Source organism: Lotus japonicus, chromosome 6 (assembly GCF_012489685.1).
Source record: "Lotus japonicus ecotype B-129 chromosome 6, LjGifu_v1.2".
NCBI classification, from domain to species: domain Eukaryota; kingdom Viridiplantae; phylum Streptophyta; class Magnoliopsida; order Fabales; family Fabaceae; genus Lotus; species Lotus japonicus.
In genome coordinates this window covers 49,098,500-49,110,101 of record NC_080046.1, presented here as the reverse complement: position 1 = coordinate 49,110,101, position 11,602 = coordinate 49,098,500, and the positions used below count along the sequence as shown (strand labels likewise).

Sequence of the window (11,602 nt, the reverse complement as noted above, 5' to 3'; positions counted from 1 at the left end):
GGATATTACGCTGTTACCCTTTTAACAGTAACTCAATCCTAACCACTGATTTTAAAAATATTTCTAGATTTCTCTATCCAACGGTTCTTAGGCATTGATCCATCATGGACCATTTTTAAAAGTGCCCACCCTAGTGGTCACCTCCAAAGAGTATCCACTATCCAACATGTTCCATGTTCCGATACCGCACTACGTACCGTGTAAGTACTCGACATGGTTGCTGACAACCAAAATAACATAAAGGCTATGTTTGGCATGCCATTTCAGCTAGCTTATAGCTTATTTGACTAGCTTAAAACTTATTTGACTAGCTTAAAAGCTCTTTAAAAGTGTTTGGTGAATGAGCTTATTTCAGTAGCTTAAAGCTTTAAGCTATAAGCTATCTCAGGTAGCTTATAGCTTAAAGCTTATTGCTTATTAAATTTATTCTCATTTTTATCCTTATTATTTTATTAAAATTCCACCATTACCCTTATATATTTATTAAAACACTAAACATATTTTCCCCTCACACTTGCGTATGCAGTTCCCGCCACACCTATGCGCACCATAAGTATGAAAAATATTATATTAATAAAAATAAGTAAAAATTAATATTATATTTTTAAGATGATAAATAACTTGAGTTAATAAAAATATTTAAAATGATAATAATTTAATATTAATATCATATAGGTATTAATGTGAAAATAAAGTAATGTTAAATATAAAAATAATTATACAAGTATGTCCTTTTATGTCATTTTACAATTTCAGCTTGTTAAACAGCTAGTTTTACCAAACACTTTTATTCCAATCACGTAGCTTTTCAGCTTTCAGCTAGCTTATCAGCTTTCAGCTATCAGCTAGCTTATAAGCTTTCAGCTAGCTTTTCAGCTTTCAGCTAGCTTATCAGCTAAACATGCCAAACATAGCCAAAGAGTCGATGCTTCAAATTCTTACAAATTCATCACTCGAGACAATTACAAATTCATCACCGATTTCACAAGGCCTATCAATTGCATTTGCATTTGAATAAAATACACTTTATTTAACCCTTGGTACAAATGGACTTAGGCAACATTGTGATGAAGAACCTCTTTTACTAACTTATGGAAATTATTGTAAGATGATCCTCCGATTCCAGTTTCTTTTATTGCTTTCTTTTTCCACTCTAAACTCTTTTGTCTCATCTCTTTCCCCTTTTCTCCTTCCATCATTTCATTGACAAGGGCTGTTATCTCCCCTCTTTTAACATCATGGTTAATTTCCATTCCTATTCCCCATGTTTTGCAAGCATACCTGCAATTTGTTTGTTGCTCAGCAAAGAAAGGCCAACAAATCAAAGGCGCACCAGAAGATATGCCTTCTATTGTAGAATTCCAACCACAATGAGTTAGAAAGATCCCAATTGATGGATGTGCAAGAACTTGTTCTTGAAAGCACCAGCTTGTTATGTATCCTCTGCCCTTGACTTCATCTAAGAACTCTTGGGGCAAATTTATAGACTCATCACCCATCACCACATCTGGTCTCATAATCCATAAAAATGGTAGCTTGCTATTTGCTATCCCCCAAGCAAATTCTTTTAAATGATGCTCACTCATAACAGTTATGCTTCCATAGTTAACATATATCACTGATGAGGGCTCCCATTTATCAAGCCATTTCATGCATTCAGTATCATTTTTCCATAAACTTGACCCACTTTCCTTGAAACCATTCTCCTTTTCAGGAAAATGCCTGCCAAGCAAGTGAAGTGGGCCAATGCTATAGATGTTTGGGTTAGTGGCCCTGAGGGTATCAAGGGCCTCAGTGTCCAAATCTTGGAATGAGTTAATGATGATGGTAGACGATCTCAAACAATTTTGTGCCTCAGAACCCATGAAATTAAACATGATATCATTTAGATCAGTGACTCTAATGAAACTTGGAATGTCTTTAAGTCTCACATCTTTCATGCCAGAGATCCAATCTAAACTTGCATCCAAGGTACCATCGGTGAAATTTTCATCTAAAATATATGAGAAAGGTAATAAGTTATCCAATGAACTTGAACTTGATAAGGAATCTTAGCCTCATGCCACCAAATAAAACTTAAATCATCTATTAATTAACTACGGGTTTGTTTTAGCAACTATCAATATTTCATTTTAAAAAGTCAATGGTATTATTTAAAAAAAGGCTTGCCAGCAACTTTCTTAATTAAGTGAGTATTTTAGAAGAATACTAAACCATAAAAGTAAAGCCCACCTAAGCTACATTTTTTAAACATAAATCATACCTTAGATCAGAAAAAAAAACAGCAAAAACATGTATTATTTTAAAAGTAAAAACAAAAATAGCAAAACATCACCACCAAAATAGGAGCCCAATATTAAAATTGAGTTATGATGTGTTAACACTTCACTTTCTCTTTTAATTCGTTTCATTCAGCTTTTCTTCCTATTTTTTTACCATATGTGTTACATCACATAATATATCACTCATTTTTCTCTATTCATTCTTGTATCTCTTTAAAGTGTAAAGGAGATAGGTGTTAACAAATTTTTTTTTTTGGTTTCCCAAGGTATCCCCACAGCCGACAGTCATGAGAATAATCCTTCGAGGCTCTGAGATCACGTTAAGTGGGTAGGCCTCTCCTAACAAATGTTTCTCCATACGCACCGCTCAGGAATCGAACCCTGGACTAGATGGTTAAGGAGTCAAACTATCTACCAGTTGTGCTACACCTTGTTTTTGTTGGTGGTGTTTACAAAATTAACTCATTTTAATTGAAGAGCATCCACCTATATAGCATAAACGCTCAGCATCTAGAATAAAACAACTTCAATAGTTTAATGAAATATTTATGGATTAAATGTGTATGAACTATACTACTGTACACGGTTATCCATTAAACTCAATATTAATTTATGTGGACCAATAGGAGTTGTTTTGACTGTAAACTTTGACTTCTTAATTTTTCTTTTTAAAAAATAACGAAAAAAAAAGATTTGTATTAATTATGTTATGGTCCTAACAGTTTTGTAATTTCGTTAAGTGGTAACTCAATTTCATGAAACTTATTTTTTTGAGTTTTAGGGTTTTCACATTCAGGAAAAGAGATTAAGCTTCATCTTAACCCAGAAATTCATCCTTCATCATCATCTTCTTCAACAACATCTCCATTACCAAAGTCAAAACCCCATTTAACTTTCCATAATCCAGATCTGGAAAAAAGAAAGACAAAAAACATGAACACCAAAACTCAGCCACAACACAGATCTGGAAAAGAGAAAAAGAGAAATCAGATTACTGATTCTTCTTGTCCGGAACTGTAACCGGAGCTACTCACGAGTTTTTCTTCATTCTCCAGCCACGTTTTGATAGGTACGCCAAATGTGTATATATAAGTAGCACAAGTACAGACCCAAGGGTCAAAAAAGAAATAGAGAAGAAGCTATCCATAAGGAGGACGATAAAGCATAGTAGCAAAGATCCAAACCAGAAAATTTAAATCCTACATCAGTAATAAAATATATCAATCTTCTCTGCCCACCGCAGCCAGTGAAAATGCAGAGCAGAGTCTCTAGCACCCACAATAGTAATCATTCTTCGGCCACGTTGTGGGTGGCTTTAAGAAATTGGTGAGCGCTTCAGGTCCGCGAATCTTGATGGCAACGTGGTCGTACACCATGGCAGCTTCTTCAGGTCCGCGAATCTTAATGTAGCCACAACCGCACGCGCCGCGCTGGGTCTCTTATCTCCGCCGCCCATTTCCCCCAAAGTTGGAGGAAAAGAAGAACATGAGGAACAATTTTTTTGCTTTTAAAACCCCAGATCTGTTATGTTGTGTAACAGAGAAAGACTCAAGATGTGGGATAAGGGAAACGAAATTGTAGATGACTCAAGATGTGTAACAGAGAATGATTCAAGATGTGCTGAAGATGAAGAGATTTTTAGAGAAGAGATGTTTGGAGACAAGGGGTATTCTCAAGTAATACATTAACTGATGACTAGTTAGTAAATAATGAAATATTTAAAAAGAAAAAAAGAAGTACTTAATTAATTACACACTGGATTTATTTAATTGGAACACATCATCTCATGTATCATACCCAAACTAAATATTGTGGTATGGTAGCAAGCACCTTAATTTATTGGTATGAAAAAGGTTAATAATATCGATAAAACAGACCTCGGTTAACCTGTGTAATATTGCACAAGACACAAGTATCTTGCTAGCTAGAAAACATAGAGTCATAGAGACAAATAGAAATACGCACCTTTGAATGGAACAAGACCTCTTTTGACAAGCTCATCGTATTGCAAATATCCAACTAATCCACAAGCCGAGGCTGTCCAAAACTGAAGCTCTTGAATACCTAAATCACTCGCCACTCTTCCAACAAATCCCATTACGCCATCCGCAACCACGCAACTCACCGGAGGCACTTCAGGCGAAGAGTTCAGCTTCTTCACCAACTCTTTGAACGGTTCATAACAATTCTTCCTAGTTGAATCACACAGTTGTGGAATGTCTTGAGTTGCATCCTTATCTGATGGTGGCAAACCATCTGGTATGCTCTCAAATTGAAAATCTGGGAGCCCCTTCACGAAATCTGGTCCAAGAGACTTGGCCAAACGATTGTGATTGAATTCAGTGTTCACAAAGGTTATGTGGAAACCACTACAACGAAGGAGTTTGGCTAGCTGCATGAACGGACTCACATGGCCCTGAGCTGGATATGGTACACACACAGCATGAGGCTTTGGGGTTTGAAGTGATGATACCATTTTTGTTTTTCTTCACTTCACTAAGGTATGAGAATTAGAATGTGGGTGAAGGATATATATAGAGTTGTAGAATGGCCGGCTAGCCGTCCATTTTATTTTTAAGGATTTTGATTCATTCACACATTATGTTTTTTTCTATCTCATTTTCATTTACTTTCTTTTTCCACATTATTTTTTCGTATCACGTACATCACTATATGTTATAAATATTTATAGGGGTTGTCTAAATAACCCATCCTAAAATTTGGGTTAAATAACCCATAATTTAGGTGGACCAATCAGATTTAAGATAATTAATTAAATTTTTAATATTTCATTTATTAATTTATTTAGAATTAAATATGTTTTTTGTCCATGATTTATATAGATTAATATAAATGGTACTTGGAAAGAAATATAAAAGTTTTAGTCCTTGAAAATTTTTATTTAATCTAAAATGGTTCCATGTGGATTTTTCACACCTATTTCGGTCCCTCTAAAATTTCTTCCATTAAAATTAAATCCTTCTCCCCTCATAGTTTTTTGAAAACCCAGAAATTCATATCTTCATCCAAAAATTCAGAAATTTATAAACCCTTTCATCTTCATCTTCATCTTTAAACCCCAGAAATTTCCTTCATCTTCTTCCCTGAATCACAACCTTTCCCTCACACCTCCTTCGAAGAACAAGTTACCTACTTGGAAAACACCATCCCTGGAAATCTTTCCCTCAGAAAAGCCTCCATCATGCCATCGAAATCCTCCTCCTATTCAAGGCACGTTTTCACCGCCAGCAACGACCCTCCCCTGTTTTACTACAAAAACCATCCATACCCATGGAGATCTTTATTGACCCGTGTGGTCACCGAATGAATGACATGGATGGGGATTTGGTACATCACCATTCACTTACCCTTGGAAATAGATGGTTACAACTATGCAAGCTTCAAATGCACTGGATCCATTTCAATGAATGAAAACGTGGTTCACATGTTGAGGGATTGGGGCTTATGAGATTAATTTCTGGGTTTTGAAATTATTATGTGGAGAGAATGACTTAATTTTAATGGAAGAAATTTTGGAGAGACCGAAATAGATGTAAAAAATCCACATGAAACCATTTTAGATCAAATAAAATTTTTCAAGGACTAAAACTTTTATATTTCTTTCCAGGTACCATTTATATTAATCTATATAAATCATGAACAAAAAACATATTTAACTCTAAATAAATTAATAAATGAAATATTAAAAATTCAATTAATTATCTTAAATCTGATTGGTCCACCTAAATTATGGGTTATTTAACCCAAATTTTAGGATGGGTCATTTAGACAACCCCATATTTATAAATCAAGCACTTCCCTAGCGTCACTCATGCCATAAATAATTGGAGATCGATGGAAACATAACAAAAGACAGGAAACATAAAAAATGAAAACAGCTGTGACATCGTGAGATTCTTCAATAATATATAAACAAAACTTTCCATATTCAAGATTCATATATTCCTTAAAAATAAGCGACAAAGCAATGTTTTTATAGCATGTTAGAGCTTGCTTGCACTACAAGAATAATGATTGACACTATTTAGTATTGTTTTTGCATCGAATAATGTTGTTTGTTCCATCCAATTCCACTCTACCTTCTTCAAATGTGAAGAGAAATGAGATAAATAAATGATATGATATGTGATATGACAGGAAATGTAGAGAGATAAGAAAAAAAAATGAATGAAAATGAGATGAAAGAGAAAGTGAGGTGTGAATGTATCACTACTCGTTAGTCATTTGCATCTGCATAGTAGCCCACTTTAAAGTACTCGAAGCTGATTTAATTTGTAGCATCAATCATAATGGGTATGACGCTATAAAGCAACATTAAATGCTTGAGAAGATGATTGTTGATTTGTTGTTATTCGCCTTTCGTTAACATTGGTGGTATATAGGCTGGGGCTATTTACGAATCGACGTTAAGTTGTAAATGGCTAACGCTAATTTTATCTTATACAATGCAATTTTAATAATGAGTTTCAACTCATTTGCTCGTTGCTTGAGAATCTCTAAGTTGGAGGCTGTTGTTCCAGCTTAACAATACTTCACTTCAGGTGTTATTTAGTTTGACATGGATCATGTTCTAATCCATCGCAAACTCCATAGCAATTTGAAGTTTATGGTATAATATGCTAAGCCAACACGATAAACATAGGTTTAGAAACTATCAAACAGTTAGCAAGCAGATGATGTAACTCATCATCTAATTTGCATTTTTAAATGTAGAGTATCTATATACTTATGCACCAAGCATATACATATATATATATATATATATATATATATATAAATGCACCCAAGTGATTTACTAGTACTTTGTAAATAGAAGAACACCCCTATAATTCATGAAATTTCAATATGATAAAGAAAAAAAGTTAAATATGTTCTAGGTCTCCGAAAAATCCATATGTACAATCCACGTGAATTGATGATTGTACAAAATTTAAGGCACGCATAAGCATTATTATGATGTTATAAGGACTTATTTCAAAATAAAATAAAAAATTTAAGGATCAAAAGCTATAAAAAAAAATTAGGGATCAATATAGATCCACCTCTAATTCAGAGATTTGAAACGCAAGAAAAAATATTAACATATCTTCTACACAAAGTCAATGAAAGCTCAAGTGAAAATATCAATAATTAAAAAAATATCAATAATTAAAAGTCAGATTCAATGAATCTTGGCCTTCTTGCACTTGCTCATGACCAGCCCCTTTCTTGATGACTTACCCTTTTTACACATTAAAAGTCATATATTCGTTAAATATGACTTGCATTAAATTCATTTTTTGAATATGGTTCCATGGCACTAAAAAAAACTTCAATTTTATGTGTGAAAATAGTAAAATACTAGAAATTGCTGTTAAAAATTAAAATAACTTATGCTACTCTTTTACCTACAGAAATTGCATGCATGAAAAATATAAATATAATAAATTTGTTATTCAGTTTGTAAGATTTACATAACGTCCTTAAAAAAACATAAAGCCTTTTGTTTTTGGTAACAAGAGGAAAGCCAACATAAAGCCTTTGATGAAAATAACAGTATAATTTTTTTTTAAATAATCAAAATAGTTAAGCTCTTTGAATATTTGTAATATTGTTTTAATTAAGTTTTCAAAAAAATTATTTTAATTAAAAATATAACATGGTGTGGTCAGCAAGAGCATATTCTATGTAGAATCCAGAGCATCCATTGTGTGGTCAACCACATCGCCTGTCCATCCACATATAACGGAGAACGCAGGTTTTTTTTTTTTTTTTTGAACGCAGGTGTCATCATGAATCATGAATGTGAAATTATAAAAAAACAAAAAAAAAATATGAATGCGAATTTATGTTTTTTTTTCTCTTGCCAAAACTAAAAATATTATGAGAGTTATGTTTTGTTAGCTTATACTTTTGGAGCCACATACAACGCATAAACTACAAATGATACCTTCTAGTTTGAAATAATTTTGTCCTTGAATGTGAAAAAGTAATGTATTCCTAGCTAAACACACAGTTAATGTGCTCGTGAAACCATTTGATTCCTAAGAGCCACAGTGATTTTGTACAGAATTAGTTTTTACAATTTCATTTTGATAAAAATTGATTCCTACCATTGGATTAACTCAAAAATCGAGTTATATTTCCTTTATATAAAGGGTACGAATGTAGAGTGTGAAAGGAATGAAGAGTATAAAATGAGATATCATAATTGCCTTTATAATTCAGAGATTTGATTTTCCCATTCTGGGAGAAGTTGTATTTTCTAACTTGTACCCAAAATTAATTTCGCCCCCAAATTTCCTATAAAGGCATTATGCAATTCCAATCGGAAACTAATGTTGAGTGGCATGAACAGAGACTCCACGAAACTAAATGGATCATGTTGATTGGCTAAAATTTCCTAATATTATGACATGACTCCATTTTTCTGCGAAAGACAAATTTTAATTGGTGGCAGACATGATTCTTGCGTTTCTTGTGTGTTTTCTTTCGTAGAGAGTGCTCTTACTCAAACATATATTTGGTAATTGTTTTTCTCACCCCCATCTTGTCTAGTTCCACTCCCCCTTTTAAGGGCGTTAACATCGCACTTTCAAGTGCGTATAAAAAGATGAGGTGATGGAAACTAAATGAAAGAGAGGTCAGAATAACAATTACCCATATCTTTTTGTTGGCCGTAATGTTGGACGACACATGTAATGAAGCACGGTACAACACGATACTTGAGAATAAGCAATAAGAATTGATAGAAATATAGGGGAGAGAGATAGAAAAAAAATTCCGTTACATCATGACACCGATTGTGTGATTTTGACGACATATTAATCATGTCAAGAAGCATTATTTTCCATTTTTTAGCTACGTGTGTGGGGTTTCAAGTAATTTTAAGGTTTTCAATTCAGGAACCAAACATTCGATTTTGTTTTATTGTACTAAAAATATCGACAAACAAATAACCAAGGTCCTGTAGCTTAAATTAGCTCTCGCAATCGCCAATCGAGATAGGGATTTAAAGGTAAAATAATGAGTTGACTTGCTTGTCTTTTAGGTTACTTGCTCTCTTGGCTTGCTGTTTGTTGTAACTTGTAGGTGCTTTGGTCTTTTTGGCAATGGTTTGTGGTGTTAGGCTGGGTTTTTTTGTTCTGCCCTTCTTTTTGCTTGGTCCTGACTTCCTTTAGAGAAGGATTGTGTATTTTTGAGTCTTACTTCAATATGTTTTTAATTGCTTTTTAAAAAAATAACCAAAACAAACAAGCAAAAGATGCAATTTTCTTTTTATGCAATTATGTGAAGTCATATGTTTCACATAATTATGTGTTTAATTTTGGAAAAAATAAAATAAAATCCTCCCTAGATGAATAATTGCACATCCCTTATAACACGACTTTCAGTGGACCACCATTACCATATGCCATATGCACTCTTGTTGCAATCTATGATTGCTTGAATATAGACTTTTTTTTTCTTTTATTTAAAAGTAATCATACCAAGAGCATCTTCAATAAGAGAATCTTAGTTATTTTGGGACTTAATCATTTTTTTTAGGTCTGTTCTGCCACATAGAGTTAATGGCATCCATAAGATCCTAATGCACATTTCGCTCCAATGGTTTGAGATCTTACTTTACTTTTAGTTTGACTCACAATACCCAATATCTATATTATTTATTTTACACATTTCTTGTATTGAATGAGAGAAACAATGATTATTTTATTTAAGATCTCACTTTTGAAGGTAGCGAGCTAGCTTTTGCAAAGATCTCATGTCGTGTAGGATAACTCCAGTTGTGAGATCTTGTTAGATCTAAATCTTATTTTAAGATCTCCATCGGAGATGCCTTAAGATATGCAAATAGTGTTGACATCTAACACATATACTCCATTTAGACATATAAATAATGCAGGCATCTAACAAAACTTTATTTTTTTCTATCATATATTTCAACTATGACATCTTTCGCTTCCCTTCTTTCGCAACTGTGACATTAAAATAGTGTTGAATGTGAATTGAATGATACAATCTTCTTGTATGTCAATTTAGCAGACCAATGCCTTAAGTCACTCAGCCATACCTCCAAGTTGTTGATCAGAATTTGATGTGCGGGATCCCAATTCCAATAGGATCCCCATGCCTCGTTGTAATTATATAATTAAATTCCAATAGGATCCTCATGCCTCGTTGTAATTATATAATTATCTCAAATATATTCACTTTTTTTTTCTTTTCCAATCGCTTGGAAAGAACAAAAGAAGCATCTTGTTCTTTCTTCAACAATTTCTTATCTCTAGTCGATTCTAGTATTATACAAATATCTACAAATTATTTTCCATTTAAAAATAAATTATGCAATCACATAGGCTTACTAATTATATCTAGAGAATTTTTTTTGTTTATTTACCATATGTCCATTTGAATTAACCACACTCTTTCGGATTGCACATAGAGCATATGATTGCAGATAGCTAGTGTTCTAGAATAAACTTTAAGGCTAAGAACAGTTGAGCAAGAAAACTTAGAGTGTTATTGAAGTGGAAAAAGTAAATATCTACATGAGTCTACAAATGCCCCCTTTTTATAATAGGTGAACCTCTTTATCCTAGATACGACATTTGTTACATGGTCGGTTGACTAAGTATACAACTGGTTGACTAAGTACACTGCTAGTCAACTAAGCAGACAGGTAGCACTAATCAGGGTGTCTTGATTTTTTTCCTTAGCCGAGTGTGTGATCATGGGACGCCCAGCTGTGTCTTTAATTGTCGGCCTTCCCTGCTGTGGCATAGACTTCTAACCGAACTCGCATCTGGGCCCAACAATTGAAGACTCGACCGCCCGACCCAAATCCATGACACTCCATATAGCATCTATAATTTTATTCAGAATAATATTCAAATAATTAAACTATTTATTTCAAACTTTTCAATATTTCTAAAATATAGAATATGCTATAAATTGCAAATTTTTGTTAGTCTTTGACGTGTCAAGTCGCAGGCTCCTGACAGATCGTCTAACCTATTTCTACATCTATGCATCGAGATTGAAAGCTTTCAAACTTCTATCCATTTAAAATCTCTGCGCAACATCCGACTCAACAACTTCTCATCCCTGAAGGAATATTCAATCTTCTCAAAGCCACTAGGGAGATTGTGGCTAGATGGTACGTGTGTTCAAGAATCTCCCACTAGTACAAAAATTTAGAAACTTGCAATGGTTTTCCAGCCGCCGTGAAATAGAACCGCCTCAAGTAGAATAAAATCCGCCTCTAGTTCAAAACCGTATGCCTCTCATTGCACGCGACCTGCTGCGGAAGTGATAAG

General features: G+C 33.7%; 1 protein-coding gene across 1 annotated transcript; it reads right to left on the bottom strand.

The window, feature by feature from the left end:
- Positions 1-757: 757 nt before the first annotated feature.
- On the bottom strand, positions 758-4,799 carry LOC130723985 (linamarin synthase 1-like). Its single transcript, XM_057575140.1, has 2 exons — positions 4,248-4,799; positions 758-1,993 (listed from the first exon to the last, which is right to left on the bottom strand). Exons 1-2 carry the CDS (start codon positions 4,756-4,758, stop codon positions 1,053-1,055), a joined length of 1,452 nt encoding a protein of 483 aa, XP_057431123.1. The 5' UTR covers positions 4,759-4,799; the 3' UTR covers positions 758-1,052.
- Between the last annotated feature and the right edge of the window lie 6,803 nt (positions 4,800-11,602).